This window comes from Herpailurus yagouaroundi, unplaced genomic scaffold (assembly GCF_014898765.1).
Source record: "Herpailurus yagouaroundi ecotype Mexico unplaced genomic scaffold, PumYag 217, whole genome shotgun sequence".
NCBI classification, from domain to species: Eukaryota; Metazoa; Chordata; class Mammalia; order Carnivora; family Felidae; genus Herpailurus; species Herpailurus yagouaroundi.
The window spans coordinates 3,112,496-3,129,828 of NW_024412448.1; the positions used below are offsets into that span (position 1 = coordinate 3,112,496).

General features: G+C 57.3%; 1 protein-coding gene and 2 long non-coding RNA genes across 4 annotated transcripts in view; 2 read left to right on the plus strand and 1 right to left on the minus strand.

Moving 5' to 3' along the window:
- The window catches only part of DNAH17 (dynein axonemal heavy chain 17), a 112,935-nt gene extending 109,465 nt beyond the window's left edge, over positions 1 to 3,470 (minus strand). The window contains exons 1-4 of the mRNA XM_040456779.1: positions 3,273 to 3,470; positions 1,900 to 2,359; positions 641 to 834; positions 90 to 168 (exon numbers count right to left, since the gene is read on the minus strand). Of these exons, the coding sequence (XP_040312713.1) occupies positions 90 to 168; positions 641 to 834; positions 1,900 to 2,244 (618 nt within the window). The 5' untranslated portion in view covers positions 2,245 to 2,359; positions 3,273 to 3,470. The remainder of the gene's footprint in view (positions 1 to 89; positions 169 to 640; positions 835 to 1,899; positions 2,360 to 3,272) is intronic.
- Positions 3,471 to 6,523: 3,053 nt separating this feature from the next.
- On the plus strand, positions 6,524 to 9,634 carry LOC121017991 (uncharacterized). Its single transcript, XR_005784982.1, has 2 exons — positions 6,524 to 6,849; positions 9,019 to 9,634. It is a non-coding gene; the product is annotated as an uncharacterized LOC121017991 (long non-coding RNA).
- A 2,355-nt stretch (positions 9,635 to 11,989) lies between these two features.
- LOC121017992 (uncharacterized) lies at positions 11,990 to 17,088 on the plus strand. Of its 2 annotated transcripts, none has more exons than XR_005784983.1 (3): positions 11,990 to 12,829; positions 13,598 to 15,565; positions 16,475 to 17,088. It is a non-coding gene; the product is annotated as an uncharacterized LOC121017992 (long non-coding RNA). The 2 variants fall into 2 exon arrangements; XR_005784984.1 differs by lacking the exon at positions 11,990 to 12,829 and having other exon boundaries at positions 13,496 to 15,210; positions 15,332 to 15,565.
- The last annotated feature ends 245 nt before the right edge of the window (positions 17,089 to 17,333 follow it).

Below are 17,333 nucleotides of genomic sequence, written 5' to 3' on the forward strand. Positions count from 1 at the left end.
TGCAGGAGGATGGGGGGAGGAGGGTGCAGGAGGATGGGGGGAGGAGGACCTCCCAGCTCAGAGAGGCCCAGATTGAACAAGGATGAGACCATGTCCAAGGTGGGCTCCTTGTGCCATCCTGATCGGGGCCACACAAGGCGTGTGTCAGAGGTTGTGTGGAGGACCTGCCTGCACAGTGAGCCCCCCAAGAGCGGTCACCCTCCGACACGAGTAGATGGAGCACACTGTCACCCCGCAGCAGCTCCGAGCGCCTCGCACACCAGCCAGCTGAACGTGGTGTTCGGGCAGGTGCGGGGGGACATCTCGTGCCTCCCAGGGCCTCTGGGACGACACAGCCTCTATCTACACGCGCGGTCTCCGCCTGCCCCAAACCCCTCCCACGCCCCTCGGTGCCCACGTCCTAGATCTGGATATCCTGTGTGACACCCTATACGGGCTGCGGGCCGCCTGGACGCATACACGTGCGTGGTGGGGGAGGGGCTCCAGTCCCCCCTCCCCCCACCCCCGCCGCGCTGCCCTCCTGCCTTTGACCTCGGACTCAGCGCCGTCTCCCGGCACCCCATCCTCCCGTGCTCCAACCCTGCGGGCCACCGGTCGGCTACTCCCGCACCCGGCCGGTGGCCTGGGCCAAGGCGCCTACCTCTCCACGGACTCCAGAGTGCCGTCCAGACTCCCCAGGTGCTCCGGGACGGGCAGCAGCGTCGTCCCTCTGATCTTGCCCCCCATCACAAACATCTCGTTCTTCAGCTTGTGGACCTGCCTGACAATGTCCTCCGAGACCACCCGGGGCCATCCGCTCAAGTTTTCGCTTTGGTTTAACAGAGAGCAGAGCACCTGGAAGGCAAGGGCCCCGGACCTGTGCCCACGTGTGTCCTCCGACCCGGTGGCGCCCAGGAGGAGTGGGGACCCCGAATCGATGCCAGGGGGAGGCACGGCCGGCAGAGGGGCGCGGGCCCAGGACGGCCGCCCGCCGTCAAAGCCAGCTCCGCGAGGGGAGAGCCGGGCCCCCTCCCGGCTCATGTGAAGCCCCAACCCCGGCACCCTGGGGTGTGGCTGTCTTTGGAGACGGGCCTTTCAAGAGGTGATCGAGTTAGAATGAGGTCACACGGGTGGGAGGCCCAAATCCAACGCGACTGGCGTCCTTGTGAGAGGTCTGGACGCTGACAGACACGGAGGGACGGCCAGGTGAGGACACGGGGAGGAGACGGCATCTACAGGACCAGGAGGGAGGCTCCCGAAGGAACCCCTCCCACACCCGGATCTCGGACTTCCAGCCCCCAGGCCCGTGGTACCCTGTTGTGGCAGCCGGAGCAGACTGACGCGGACCCTGTCAGCTCCGGGCCCGCCAGGCTCCTCCTCCAGATGGAAGGACGCTGGCCCGAGCCCTGAGTTGGCACTTGGGTCCCACGAGTCCTCATCTCACACGTGAGGAGAGCAATGGCCAGAAAGCTACGTCACTCGGACTCTGGCTGGTGTGGCTGTCCACCTAATGAGGTGCCGGGCCGGGGGCTCTCGGTCTGGTCAGAATGCAGGTCTGTCGGGGCGCCCGGGGGGCCCGGTCGGTTGAGCGTCCGACTCCGGCTCAGGTCACGGTCTCACAGTTCATGAGTTCGCGCCCCGCGTCGGGCTCTGTGCTGATGGCTGGAGCCTGCTTCGGATTGCGCGTCTCCCCCACTCACTGCCCCTCCCCTGCTCGTCTCTCTCTCTCTCAAAAATAAACATTAAAAAAAAAAAAAAGGACACAGGTCTTCCATCGGCATCAGGGCTCCTGCATTTCTAATGGGCTCCCAGGGAGGCTGATGCCGGTGGCCCGTGGGCCACCCCATGAGTGGCAGGGCTCTAGACCACCCACTACCGGAGATCCTTCCTCTGGCCCCCTGGCCCGCCCGGGGCACCCACCTCCTCCACAACAGCGATCAGGTGCTCCACAGGGGTGGGGCTTATGTCCCCGTAGATGAGCTGGTCTTTGTAGGTATCCTTCTTGACGTTCCCCGGTTTCTTCTTGATGAAGTAAACGCCTTTGGACTTGAGGGAGGCGGGGAAGCCCAGGCAGGGCACGATCATGCCGGCCGGACTGAGCGTCAGAACCAGAACCAGCACGTCCGGCTTCTCAAAGAACTCGGCGAACAAGGCCAGGTTCTCCTCGGCTCCCACCATCTTGCTCCACTTGTCGGGCTTGAACTTCAGAATGAGGGCGGCGACTCCCTCTAAATACTCTAACCTGACGTCCGGGGTGATGGTCATCGTGACGCTTCCTTAGACCGCGGTCGTCCCTCTGGCACGCAGAGACGCCGACGCAGCTCTGTTTACCGGGACACCTGGCGTCCCCCGGTCTCTGGAGCCACTGGAAACCTCTGTTCTGACCAGGCAGCGAGAGAAGGTTCCTTGTGAACGTACACTCTTCAGCGGTGCATGGGCTGGGGGGAGGGAGGGACCGGGGGGCCTTGTCTGTTCTGGCTGGCCGGGGGTGGGGGGGGTGGGGGGGCCTGTGCTGCCAGGGGGGGCTGTCTCCAGGGGCTAGGACCACACACCAGTGGGGTGCACTTGTGTGAATTGAGACCAGGGAGCTAAGAGCTGGGAAAGGTAGAGATGGGTGCCGGTGAGAAGGGAGAGCAGAAGACGATCGGAGCCAGGTGGTCCGATGGGGGTGGTGGGGGGGGGCAGACGAGACCAGAGAAGGGTCAGGTTGAAGGGTCCCGGGGAAGACATCACACCCCAAGTGCATGGGCGGAGCTCAGGAGGAGGCAGGGGTGGAGCCCGTGTGCAGAGAAGCGTCAAGTCCGTTGTGGTCTCCACCCCCCCCGACTGTGGCCATAGTGTACCCCAACTTTTGCCCAGCTCTTTGGCCTTCCCGTGCCGCCCCCCACCCCCCACCACAGGCTCATGAAGGGGTCAAACTACAGATTCCTCATAGACGCCTCAGAAGCTGCTCACACCCCATCCAGGAGACGACCCTGTGGATCTTCCTGCAGGGGCAGGGTTCACTGGAGTGCTGGGGGGGGGGGGAGGAAGGAGGTGAGCAGGGGGAGCACTGTGGTTTTATTACCACCTAGGACCCGTGTGGCTCCAGCTTTCCGGGGGCCCTGGGACTTGACTGGAAGAAGCCAGGACTGGGGGGCTGAGGCAGGGCAGAGAACAGTCTGGAGCAGCTGGAGTGAGGGCCCCGGGAAGGCAGGGAGGGAGGTGGCGGTGGGCGACCTGCACGTCCTGCCCAGACCCAGCGAGGACAGAGCTTGGGGGTCCGAGCACCCCTCACACAATTAAAGGCTCACCAGCTGAGCAAATGCTCGTGCCAGGCGGAGGCAGGGTGAACCGGCCAGCGGCGCTTTCCTGGACCAGAAAGGAAATGGCTCCCTTCCCTTGAGGGGCTCCAACTGCCACGGAACTTCTGCAGGTCTCCTCAGCAGCTGGGACTTCTAGAACTTTCTCCCTGGGGACCTGAGGGACCAGCAGTGGTGCAACAAATGGCCAAACCTCCATCGCCTACCACCATTGGGATGCTCGAGGACTGTAATATTTTTTAAACTCAGTTGAGCCATCTCGGCCTCTGAGCTGGAGCATTCGGCCTATTTCCAGTTCCTGTAACCCCTACTATATTGGGATTTAGGTTTATTGTCTTAGTGCTTGGTATTTATCCCACCTCTTCCAGAATGCCTTTCTTCTCCTGTCTTGCCACCTTCTGGATTCTTTTTTAATTTTTTGTCTAACATTTATTCATTTTTTGAGAGACAAAGAGAGACAGTATGAGTGGGGGAGGGGCAGGGAGCGAGGGAGACACAGAATCCGAAACAGGCTCCAGGCTCCCAGCACAGAGCCTGTCGTGGGGCTCAAACTCACAAACTGCGAGATCATGACCTGAGTCGAAGTCGGATGCTCAGCCAACGGAGCCACCCAGGAGCCCCTGGATTAAATAATTTTTATTATTTTGTCCCCCCTCTCATTACTTTGGTTATTATGCATCTTTTTGTTTTCCCTTTGGAGGCGCATAGACATCACAACATGCATCCTGACATCCCACTATACTATTCACTACAACCCGATAATCAAGTTCAAAAAACGATTTCCATTTACAATAACATCAATTCTGCTTACAATTTCACTTCCAAGAGCATCAGAAAGAATGAAATACTCAGGATTAGATTTTATAAGGAAGTGCAAGACGTATATGCTGAAAACAGACAAGAAAACATCACTGAGAGAAATTAAAAAGACTTAGGTGGATGAAAGGCATCCTGTGTTGATGGTTCAGAAGATAGTCTTGTTAAGATGACAATTCTCAAATTGATCTATAATTGATCTAGAGTCAACACAATTCCTATCCAAATCCCAGCTACCTTTCTTGCATAAATGGGAAAACTGGTTCACCCTATGCCAGGGAAATGTGAGGGGCCAAGAAGAACCAAGACGATCTTGAAAAAGAACAAAGTTGGGGCGCCTGGGTGGCTCAGTCAGTTAAGCGACTGACTCCGGCTCAGGTCATGATCTCACGGTTTGTGGGTTTGAGCCCCACATCAGGCTCTGCGCTGACAGCTCAGAGCCTGGAGCCTGCTTTGGATTCTGTGTCTCCCTCTCTCTCTGCCCCTCCCCTGTTCACACTCTGTCTCTCTCTCAAAAATAAACAAAAAAGAAAAAGAAAAAAGAACAAAGTTGGAGGACATGCACTTCCCAAGCTCAACACTGCCTACAAGAGCTACAGTAATCAAGACTGAGAGCATCCGGCGGACATCCAGATGCATGCAACAGAACGGAGACCCTAGAAGTCCTTTATGGGCAGTTGGTGTTAGGGATGCCAGGAGAGTCCAGCAGGGGAAGCAGTAACCTTTCCAACAAGCGGCACTGGAACGAGTCCAGCCCACACGCACAGGAAAGGAGTCAGATCCCTACCTCACACCACCTACAAAAATTGACTAACAATGGATCAAAGACCTAAATGTAAGAGTCACAACCTTAGAATAAAGCAGAGGAGTTGATCTCCACAACCCTGCAGGAAGCGATGGTTTCTTACGTGGGACACCGAAAGCATGAGATCAAAGAAAATAACGGATAAATGGGGCATCATCAAAATGAAAACTTTCTGTGCTTCAAAGGACACTATAAAGAGAGAGAAAAACCCACAGAATGGGAGAAAGTATTTTCACATCTTCCATCTGATAAGGGACTTGTATTCAGAATACATATAGAACTCATAACGTAATAATAAAAATGCAAACAACATAATTAGAAATGGATAAAGGGGGCACCTGGGTGGCTCAGTTAGTTGAGCGTGTGGCTCTTGATTTCGGCTCAGGTCATGATCTCACGGTTTAAGGGTTCGAGCCTCACGTCGAGCTCTGAGCTGATAGAGAATGAATCCCAAGCAGGCTCCGCACTCTCACTCTCAAAATAAATAAACTTCAAAATAAAAAGCTTAAGGGACAGCTGGGTGGCTCAGTCGGTTAAGCATGTGGCTCTTGATTTTGGCTCAGGTCATGATCTCACAGTTCGTGGGTTCGAGCCCCATGTTGGGCTCCATGCTGACAGCTCAGAGCCTGGAGCCTGCTTCGGATTCTGTGTCTCCCTCTGTCTCTGCCCCTCCCCCACTTGAACTCTATCTCTCAAAAATGAATAAATGAATAAAAAAATTTAAACAAAACACTTAAAAAGAAATGGACAAAGGTAGACTTTTCTCCAAGAAAGACATACACGTGACCAACAAGCACATGAACAGGTGTTTACATCGCTGACTGCCAGGGAATGAACTCATGTGAGGTGCCCAGAGCCATCAAATCCATCCATCCAGAAAGTTCCCAGTGCCCAGCCCTCTGGATGAGCACTGCACCGGGCACTGTGCCTGGGCCACCTCAGGCCTTCTGTAAATAGTACCAAAGAAACAAAGGCCCTGAGAAGTCCTGTTGCTAGGAGGTCTGTTTAACCTCATGCAACCTGGTGTTCCGTCAATGTGTTGGAAACACGGTGGAGCCCTTCTTTCCTCGAAGCCCCATCCCTGGTTTGAAACCCTATGTGCTTCCCCAGGGTCTGTGTGTCCGTGAGACGCAAAGGATCGAATGTCTCCTGCTGAAATCGTGGACGTGCAGGGACTCAGGGAGACCTCCTGTCGCCCTCGAACCACAGCCCTAGGGCTCCAGGGTGGGTGCTGTGCCTGATACCAGGGAGAGACCCGTGAGGGCCATGGAGTTTCCCGGTGGGTCCCACCTGAGCAAAGAAGACCGAGGAGGACCCACTTTCCAGGCGGCACTTTTGACATGGACCCACTGTCCACGTTGCAGCGGGAGCGGCAGGCCCTCTGGAAACGACCAGGGCAGCGAGCGAAGCTTCCGGACCGGGAAATGCCCTCGGGGCCGAGCCATGGGCGGCTGGTGGTGACCCTCCGCCCTGGGGCCCCCAGCGGGGCACATCAGTCACTCACATCCTTTGCTGACAGTCACAGACCACTCCAAGAAAACTCATCCCCCACTCACCAGCCCCAGGAAGCACTTCCTCCCGGTTTCACAGCAGACGTGACCCATCATTAAACACAATCGCAGGACAATTTTCTCCTGCTGGGGACGCTTGCGGACAGCAGGGGGCCGGCCATCTGGCTCTCGTCAGCCCTCCCCGCCCCGACATCCTCCCTCTGCTCCAGCCCTGACACACGTCCTCATGCTGAGTTCCTGGCAGAAGGGGGACGGGAGGACAGTCGGGCTTTGTCCTCCCGCCCAGGCACGTCCTTGCCCTGGCACTGGGCAGAAAGGGAGGGCCGAACCCTGCCTGCCAGGCTGGCCCTGCAGGGGACTCTTCCTTTGTGACCAGGGCAGTGTGGCCAGAGAGAGGGTTCTCTGGCCTTCGAGGTTGCCACAGGTCGCCGCAAGGGTAGGCACTCTGGAGGCCTGGGGGCCTTTTCTAGCTTGGGCTCTTGGGACAGCAAGCCCGGGGGTGAGGCCCCGACAGGCACGGAGGGGAGTGTGTGGATTCCAAGCGGTCCAGGCTGCGAACGGGGCAGGCCCGTGGGAGCACTTTGCGGCACAATCTGCCCCTGCCCTCCCCCGGGGAAAGGGGTCGGTGCGCGGCGCTCCCCACGGGAGCCGGCGGTTGACGGACATGCCTCGCGCTGGCTGGCCCAAGAGGAACAGAGCCGACTCTGGCCTGAGCTGAGAGAGACAGACCCTCCGGTGCTACTGGGATGGAGGAAAGCACCAGACGCAACTCCGGACACAGCAGAGGCAGCTGGGCATTTGCAGCCCTGCGCGGCGAGGGGTCCGTGGGCGGGAATGACCGACGCGAGACGCCAGCGGACAGGGATTCTGGCTAGAGGCAGCCGAGGACTTAAGACACCGAAGGCGGGGGCCGAGGAGCCTGAGCAGACATCAGTGGCAGCGGGGGTGGCGGTGACGGAACGGGATTCTTCCCGAAGACTGGCTTAGGCAGACCTGGAACCTGGGCCCCAGCACCGAGAAGCAGCCTGTCCGAGACGGAGAGCGCTCAGAGGAACCCGTCCCCAGCTTGGGCAAGGAGCCTTCAGGCTTCAACCTCGTGAGGGGTTCGGAGTTTGGGGGAACAGAAGTTGGCCCTCGGGGCAGCAGACAGAGGGGTCCCTCCCTGCCGGCCTGTGGCTCGGGGCAGAATTCAGCAAAACCACAGGGACCTCAGAGGGACCAGATTTATCAGCCACAAGTCCTAGGGTACACGGCATGCTCAGGCGCACACAGCAAGGTCACAGGGGATGAGAGAGACAGAATGTGGACCTCGGGCTCTCCCTTTGTGAGGGTCCAAAGGCGGGGTGGCTCACTGTTGGCTAACCTGAAACAGAAGAGGGGAATTAGGGTTCAGGAGCGCGGAGGCCGCGTCTTCTGAAAGGGGAACTCCAGGTGGGGGGCCTAGTTGCCATCTGGCCGTTTTGCTCCTGGCCTGTGACCCGGCAGGCAACGTGCTCCTGCGAGATGGACGGCTTCCAGTGGGTGCCTCGGAGTCAAAGCTCAATGTCAAGGGGCGCCTGGGTGGCGCAGTCGGTTAAGCGTCCGACTTCAGCCAGGTCACGATCTCGCGGTCCGGGAGTTCGAGCCCCACGTCGGGCTCTGGGCTGATGGCTCGGAGCCTGGAGCCTGTTTCCGATTCTGTGTCTCCCTCTCTCTCTGCTCCTCGCCCGTTCATGCTGTCTCTCTCTGTCCCAAAAATAAATAAATGTTGAAAAAAAAAATAAAAAAAAAAAAAGCCCAATGTCAAGCACTTACCCCACGCCTTCCAGGAGCCACGCCCCGTCCCCCTGCCAGGCCAGGCCCTTGTGTTGCTCGAAACTGGCTGTGGGCCACGCAAGCCTCCTGTGTCCCGGGCGGGCCCCGCGGGTGCAGCCCAGCTCAGGGCCTGGGAGCTTTATCTCTGTTTAGAGCAGAGTGAGATGCGAGGTCCTTGAACCAGCAGGAGCACCTGGGGGCTGGTTAGGGCTACAGGTTGTTAGTGGGAAGTCTGGGGGTGGGGCCCAGCCGTCCTCATCTAAACAAGCCCCCGGGTTTCGAATACAATTTTGGTCTCTGTTTGGAGTAACTTTATTGGAAGCAGCCATTAGCTACCAGGGCCCTCCTGTGTTTCCTTTCCTTCTGGTCATTCAAGCTCCAGGAGAACCCACCCTCAAAACCGGCCTTCCCTTCAACAAGCCCAGCAGGTGTGGCTTCACGCAATGGTTCTCCGGTGGCTGCACAGTGGAATCACCTGGGAAGCTTCTGGACTTAATGGTGCCCGGCCCCACCGCCCCAGGGGTCGAGGCCATATGTCCAGGCTTTAAATCTTCCCTGTGGGTCTGAGTGGGGATCCCTGCCTGGGGAGGCTTCAGTGCCCCTCAGAGGGGAGTCTCGCTGTCCTTTACCCCATCGTGGCCAAACAGTCACAGAGAGAACAAATTAGAAATCCGGGCAGATTCGACTCGGAGACAAACGCGTCCCGGCACAAGCAGCAAGGTGCACTCCAGGACCCCTCCCGAGGGGCACAGAATCTGCCAAAGCCCTCGCAGTCGATTGATCTATCGTTGACTGTCTGTCTCCCCATCAGGGGAGACCTTGGACGTGCCCTGAAGGCGTTCCAGCAGGTGCCAGGCCAGGCCCTACGGACCCCCCCTCTTCTGACCATTTCTTCGGTGCCGGCTGCTCGTCCATCACATCGGCCAGGTGGGCAACACTCTGTGCTTGGGAGCCCGGGGGACAGGCCAGGCTTCGAGAGACCCACGGTCCCTCTAGCTCAGCATCTACTGGAGACCAGGAAATATCAAATATTGCTTCCTTGAAAGCAACACGACCCCTAGTCTTTGGACTATTTCTTTAAAAGGTTGAACTGCGTTACAGAATACTCTCCTTCTCAGTGACTTAGTTTATAAGATCTCCTACTGGAAAACAAATGCCTCCAAGGTGAACTTAAGTGCCCTGAGTAACCTCTGAGAGTCAGGACAAGGCTGTAAGACTCCAGGCTTTTCCCATTAAAGCACCACGAGCCTCCCTCCCGTGCGTGCGTGCGTGCGTGCTCCCCTCCGTCCTGTCTTGCCCGATTGCTCAAGTTCAACTCTGAACTTCAGGGGAGGGAGAGAGACACACAGGGCCCCAGGGGCCGGCTGGGCCACTGCTGGAAGGACTTCTCGGCTTTGTTTGCAAAATTAAATGTGCTTTGAAAGTAACGAGTCAGGAAAGCGGCATTTGAAGGAGGTCTGGAAATGAGATTTCCTGCCTGTGGGTTGACTCACGCCTGTCTGTCTCTAAATCTACCCCAAGGACATTTGTTCCAATGTGACAGGGCTTGTGTGCATCCCCAGGACTCCTCCGGGGTGTGTGTGTGTAGCGGGGGAGATTGTCCAGGCTTTGGGGAGGATCCTGCGTTCTTTCCTGACTCCCCCTACCAGTCACCCTGAGCAGCTGAGAGATTCATCCCCCAAGGCCTGATCCCTCAGTCTGGCCTCCGTCCCCCGAAGCTAGAATCTCAGTGGTCCTTTGTCTTCTTGGCTAGCACAAAAGCAACTAATAATTCGGGGTGACCAGCTGTCCTGGTGTGCCTGGGGCCAAGGGACTGCCCAGGATCTGGGACTTTCAGAACAAAACCCAGGAGAGTTGGGGACACCGTGGGGGCTAACTGGTGGCCCTCTCATTGCTGCCGGGGCCAAAATGACTGCAGTAGAAGTGGACACAAGCTGTCTGTTTTCCCCAGGAACCTTCCTGGAACCCAGAGGAATTCCCTGTGGTTCTCGGAGAGGTGGGGAACTTTCTCAGGACCACCCAGCTTGTAATTAGCAAGCCAGGTTTGGAATCCGATTTTCCAATTCACCAAATGCTGCTGGTTTACCCCTCGAGGGCATCGTTTGAATTGCAAAGCTTTATTTCATAGTCTTGGGTGGTCCTCAGACCAGACCACCTCAGGGGATCTGGCGGGAAGGCAGCCTCTCCGCCGTCCCTGGGACTCAGAACCGGGGGTTCGATCCCATCCCCAGGTGACTCTAGGCACAGGCGCGATTAGACCAGGGACAGGCCAGCTTCAGACACAGGTCGGATCGGAGGAAGGTGCTGGAGTCACTGCCGCTCCTATGCAAAGCCACAGAAAAACAGTACCTTGACCTGGGGGCAGCCTCCCCAAGCCAAGTGGGATATTTAGCGAGACCCTACGCTCTGAATTAGAGTTTTATCAAATTCGAAGGGCAGTTACAGGTGTTTTTGAGTAAAACTGGGAAATCCATTTTTAACACACGGCAGAAAGAGATTCTTTTGTGTTTTAAACGAATAGACTATTTTTTAAGGTAGTTTTAGGTTTACAGAAAAACTGAGTATAAACTACAGAGTTCTGATATGCCTCTTACCTCCTCAGTCCCCACCCCTCCCCACCCCCCAGTTCCCCTATTAGTAACGGTGTGGTTTGGGGTGATGGGGGTTTGGAACCCACGGCCAAGAAAGAATTCTTGAGATGTCTTGGATGCAAAAAGGTGGTTTTATTAAAGCACGGGGATAGGGCCCGTGGGCAGAAAGAGCCGCACTAGGGTTGTGAGGGGCAACTGATCATATACGTGGGAGTTGGGGGAGGTAAAGATGCGGGAAAGTTTCCAAAAGGATTTTCAGATGTTAAAGAACACGGGACACCTGGGTGGCTCAGTCGGTTAAGCACCGACTTCGGCTCAGGTCGTGATCTCGCGGTTCTTGGGTTCAAGCCCCGCGTCGGGCTCCGTGCTGACAGCTTGAAGCCTGGAACCTGCTTCGGATTCTGCGTCCCCCTCTCCCTCTCTCTCTCTGCCCCTCCCCTGCTCGAGCAAACATTTCTAACAAATTTTAACTTGATAAACAAGCGAGGTCTTGCGACGCGAGTAGTACGTGATGCCTAATGTCACGTGATCACAACTGATCCAGTGGTTCTCTGTTTCTCTCTCTCTGTCTCTCTCTCTCTCTCTCTCTCTCTCGCTGGGGGATTGTGGATGATCGCCTCCTATGCTCAGATGCTTGGTCTCAGGCCACGGTGTTTGGCAGAAATCAGTGATTTTTCTAAATGTTTTTTTTTTTTCAACGTTTATTTATTTTTGGGACAGAGAGAGACAGAGCATGAACGGGGGAGGGGCAGAGAGAGAGGGAGACACAGAATCGGAAACAAGCTCCAGGCTCTGAGCCATCAGCCCAGAGCCTGACGCGGGGCTCGAACCCACGGACCGCGAGATCGTGACCTGGCTGAAGCCGGACGCTTAACCAACTGCGCCACCCAGGCGCCCCAAAAATCAGTGATTTTTCAAAACCTTGGAAGGTGCCCACAATTGGCACTAGGGTAATTTTTGTCACATTTTGGACAGTCCTTTGCTTTTCCACCCAAGAGTGAGCTCAGGAATGCTTTGCTTCATTCTAGGTCAGGGTGCCTGCGGATATAGACCCTTTCCTCCGCTGCCTTATTGCCGGTTACGTTAAATACAGTCTATGACAAGAGTTTATTAATACTGTATCGTAGTCGACATCCGTGCGAGCGTATACCATGGCCCCCATGCAGAACTTTGGGTTACAAGCGTGTTTCTGGAACAAATTGTGCTCGCAAGCCAGGTTACAAGGAAATACAATTTTATCTACTTTTCTTTCTTTGTTCTCCCCGTCAGGGACACCTTGCGTTCATGTGGAATGTATGCTAAAATTGAAGAGCCCGCACTGATACGTTGTTGTTGTTGTTGTTGTTTTATAACGGAAGTCCACAGTTTCCTGTAGGGTTCCTCTCGGTTGTGATACATTCTATGGGTTTGGACAAATGGACGGTAATGATGTATACCCACCATTATAGCCTCACGCAGACGGCTTCGCTGCCCTAAACACCCTCCGTGTTTCCCGTTCATCCCTCCCTCCTCCCCAACCCCTGGCGGCCGCTGGTCCTCCTACTGTCTCCAGAGTCCTGCCTTTTCCAGAATGTCCTACAGTTGAGATCGCACGGTCTGTGGCCTTTTCAGACTGGCTTCTTTCACTCAGTGACGTGCATTTAAGACTTTTGCACGTCTTTGGGGAACTTGCTAGAGGGGTCTCTCTCTCCCGCTCTCTCTCTTCACCTCTAAATAATATTCCATTGTCTGGATGGACCACAGTAACTTTATCCATCACCGACTGAAGGGTTTCTTGGTGGCTTCTGAGTTTTAGTGACTCTGAATAAAGATGCTATAAACATCCGTGTGCAGGTTTTTGTGTGGCAGTAGCTCCTTTGGGTACGAGAACCAAGGAGTGTGGCTGCGGGATCGTGCGGGGACGGTGTGACTGGTTCTGTAAGATACCGTCTTCTGCAGGGGCTGCACGGTGAGCAGTGAGTGGGCTCGGGGGCTGCACATCCTCGCCAGCGTCGGTGTGGTCAGTGCTCCGGATCCTGGCCATCCCGACAGGTGAGCGGGGGCATCTCGTTGTTGTGGCTTTAATGTGCTCTTCTCTCGTCGGGGATTTACACGACACGAAGTCCCTTCTCGTGTGCGTATTTCTCATCTGTGGATCCTCTTTGAGGCGGTGTCTGTTTAGATCCTTTGCCTAGCTGTTAGTTGGGAAGCAAATTCTTTTAAAACAAGATACTTTTAAAAAGCCACAGCCACATACTGTAGGAGTCCATTTATATGAGATGTACAGGGTAGGCAAAACCATAAGACAGAGGGCTGACTGGAGGACGCTGGGGTGGGGTTGGGGGTCAGGGCGAGGGGAGAGGGGGCAGGGTGGGGGAGAGGAGGGGATTTTTAATAGGGGCAGCTGGCATGGGGGTTGGGGGGTTGCTGTCCCTGTGGGCTGATGAAAAGCTTCTGGAACTCTATGGGCATCGGTTGCCCAGCACTGGGAACGCCCTAAATGCTACTGAAGTGTTCATTTTAAAACGATTAAGATGGGGGGCTCCTGGGGGGCTCAGTCGGTTGAGCCCCCGACTCCGGCTCAGGTCATGATCTCACAGTTCGTGGGTTCGAGCCCCGCGTCGGGCTCTGGGCTGACGGCTCGGAGCCTGGAGCCTGCTTCGGATTCTGCGTCTCCCTCTCTCGCTGCCCCTCCCCCATTTGTGCCCCCATTTGTGCGTGTGCTCTCTCTCTCTCTCTCTCTCTCTCTCTCAGAAATAATAAATAAATGTTAAAAAAAATTAAAACGGTTAGGATGGTAAATTTTGTTCTGTGTATTAGATCACAATAAAAGAAGGAGAGGAAACAAGCGGCCTCAGTCGGTGAGGCACTGAACGGAAGCAGGGAACTTGCCCAGCAGTGGGGACAACGCGGGCCTGAACGAGGCATCTCCCCCAGGACCCCCGCTCTCAGCACAGAGCACGGAGACCTCCCTGCACGCCCCCCACCTGCTCCGTCTGCCCGTGAGGGTCCCAGGCTGCCCCCCCCCCAGCCCCCTCAGGTCACGGTCACTGGGGTGCATCCCTCCCTTTGTGCCAGTAACTCCAGGCGTGATCCTGACGCCACGAAGTCACCAGCGACGCCACGAAGTCACCAGCGACACCACCGGCTGAAGCGGCCTGACCTCACAGAGCAGAGCCCCACCCCTTCCTAATCCCGGCCACTCCCCGCCCGCCCCACTCACCGGCTCCCCTCCGGTCCTCTCTGACGCTCAGCTTCGGGGGTGCCGGAGGGGAGCCCTCTCCCTCCGCCCGGCTGCATTCAGGGTCCCTGTCACTCGGGGAAAAACCAAAGGTCTGTGTTGAAAATGACACATCCGCTGAGCAAAATTCAAGTCGTGAGCCCTGGCTCCCACCTGCCTCCTCAGCGCAGCTCGGTGCCCCCGCCGGGGCCCGTGGTTCCTGCCCCGTTCCGTGCTCCTTCCCGAGCAGAGGGTCCCTGTCGCCCGGGAAGGTGGTGGCTCTGAGGGCAGGACGTGGGTCCCGCGCCGCAGCCGGCTCCGGGAAAGAGCATCTGCAGGGGAACAGCAGGGACCCCCACCGCCCGGCACGGACTGACGATGCTCAGCCCCTGCCTCACCGCTTCCCACCGCCCCGCGGGGCAGGTGCCTGCGACCCAAGGTACAGATAGCGACCGGGCAGACAGTGGTGGCGAGGGCAGGTGCGGTGGCCCCTCGGCACCACTGTGTGCCGAGGACCTCGGTACGTCCAGTGCCGACACACCCTCCCTCTCCTGCCCCGACTGGACCACCCGCCCCCGGGTCCCTCCTGTAGCCCCACGAACCCCCGCCCGGCGGCTGAGTCCCTCGGATGATCTCCGTCCCGGTCCTTCTGTCCAGACACCGAGTGAGACGACTTTCCCACCTTCCGGGGGCCTGGCCCGTGACTCGCAGGCCTCCTGGCTAAACGGTTTCCTGAGGGGAAAACAGGACCACGGGGCCTTGCTGAGAACTCCCTGCCATCGGTCAGGACGCCACCAAGGCTGAGTTCTCTGAGATGCAAACCCTTCAGCACCGGCCTCTCCTGTCTTTCCAGGATTCCGGGGCCTTAGGGGCCCTCGGAGTTACAACCTTCGCGCAGGACCAGGTGGTAACCAGTCTAGGCTCCGAGAGCCGGGTGGGGTGTGTCGTGAGCGGTCACCTCTGCCACAGACAGCTGGGGGATGAGCGGGTGTGGCTGTGTTCCCATCACACATCCCTTGAGAAAACAGGCCGAGGACTGGGTGTGGCCGGGAGGCCGTGTTGCTGACCCCTGGCTTCGAGAAAGGCAGAAGGGAAGACGTTCACCGGCTACGTTTCTTTTCTTCCTGAGTTCAGGACACCGTCACGGCCCCTGGGGGCTCGGGAACTGCTCATTCAGAAGCGTCTGTGACCTCCCACGCCAGCTGGTTCCCCTGTAAGTCGGGGGTCTCCCCCACCGCCCCCCAAGAGGAGGTGCAAACCCATTTCCTGCTGGATCCACACAGGGTGGGGTGTCCCCAAATCGTAGCAACTCGCCTATCTTTCTGCTCCTTGAGTTTCCAACTAGGACGATTAAAAAAAACCCAAGAACTATTTTCAAGGCCCTTGCAGACGGCCATTGGCAGGGTGCCAGCCGCGGCTGGCGCTGCGACGGCAGGGTCCTCTCTGAACCAGCCGGATGGTGCCTTCTACCCGGGAGAGCAAATTCCAAGGGACTTCTGGGGTTAAAGCTCCAAGCCTCCGATGCAAGAATGCTGCCTCCCCAGGCCGACTGGAGTGCCGCCAAGCAGGTGAGAGACATCGCCGTTGCCCTGTGGGTGTTTGCACAGTTACCTGCAACAGTTATTAAAGCCAAGTAGCTAAGACACTTAGAGTGAATTTTAACATTTATTTATTTTTGAGCGCACGCGCAAGAGAGACAGAGCACGAGCAGGGGAGGGGCGGAGAGAGAGGGAGACACAGAATCCGAAGCAGCTCCAGGCCCTGAGCTGTCAGCACAGAGCCCGACGCGGGGCTCGAACCCACGGACCGCGAGATCATGACCTGAGCCGGAGTCAGACGCTTAATCCACGGAGCCCCCCGGGCGCCCCTAGAGTGGATTTGAGAGCGACCACTGGAAAACCAAACAGAGGACGAGCCACTGTCTCACAGTTGAGACCTTTGCGCCTCTTAATCCCCGAAAATGAGGCATTTCTAACCCTGAAAAGTAGCCGGCACAGCCTAGGCACCTGCCACGGTCACGCGCGGCCTCCGTGAGTCAGGGGCTCGGTGAGGAAGGCACAGCGCGCAGGTCGGGCGGGATCCCCACGGGCCTTGTGCGGAAAGACGCCTGGGAGGGAGCAGGAGGGGCGGCTGTGAGCTCAGGACCGCAAGCCACTAACTGTCCCCGGGGGGGGGGGGGGGGACACTTGCACTTGCAAAGCCGATGTCCCCTCCGGTTTGCAGAGTGGGGTTTGTAGCCGCTGCACCCACTCGCGGTTGTTTGTCCAAGAGGCGCACGGGGGCTGCCTCCTGTGAGGTCCCTTGCTGGCGGCTGCCGGGACTTGTCTCCAGGGCCCGGGGAGTTTACAACAGAGCAAGGATGTGCCTGCCGCTGGCGGACAAATGGGAGGCTCCTGTCGGGGCCCGTCTGTCCTTCTGTCTGCACTCCCTCAGGCAGGCGTCCCGCGGGCCGGTTGTGACCATTGTCTCCTTCACAGAGCCACCAGGATGGAGAAGCCGTCCCCAGCCTGGGGACGCCTACACCTGTCGCAGCCCAGAGAGGCCAGGAGGCAGCGGCCGGGCTCATCCCCGCCCAACACAGGGGGGCGCCACCCCGCCAGGGATGCTCTCCCAGGAGCCCTTCTCCTCCACCCGGACGCGGGAAAGAGCCCACTGGGGTCTGGAAGGCTGCAGGGCTGAGGCCCAGCGAGGAGACGGGCTCATGAGGACAGAGCCCTGGCGTGTTTTGCTCGCTCTTGAATCCCCAGCGCCTGGCACATCCTTGGAACAGAGTTGGCTCAAGAAACACCTGCGAAATGAACGAACGAATTACCAAACAGAGAAGCAGAAACTATGACTGAAACATAAAAGTCCATTAAAACGTGTAGGGCTTCCTCACCGGGCCCAGAGCACCGGGCTTGAAAGCAGGGAGGGGAGGCACACTCCTCGGGGGCAGAACTCAAGGAAGGCCCCAAACTCTGTGACTGAGATAGACAACTTTTTGATGCAGTATTTGAAGAAAATCAAAGGGCACGCAAATAATTCATGATAACCTTTTAAAATTTTTTTTTAAATGTTTAATTTTGAGAGAGAGAGAGAGAGAGAGAGAGAGAGCGAGCATGAGCAGGGCAGGGGCAGAGAGAGAGGGAGACACAGAACCCGGAGCGGGTTCCAGGCTCTGAGCTGTCGGCACACGGCCCGACACGGGGCTCGAACTCACGAACCGTGAGATCGTGACCTGAGCCGAAGTCGGACGGTCGACCGACTGGGCCACCCACGCGCCCCTAAGTCATGATAACCTTCAACTCAACAGACAGTAGAGGTGAGGGAACTGTTAACCTCAAAAGGCAGTACTGG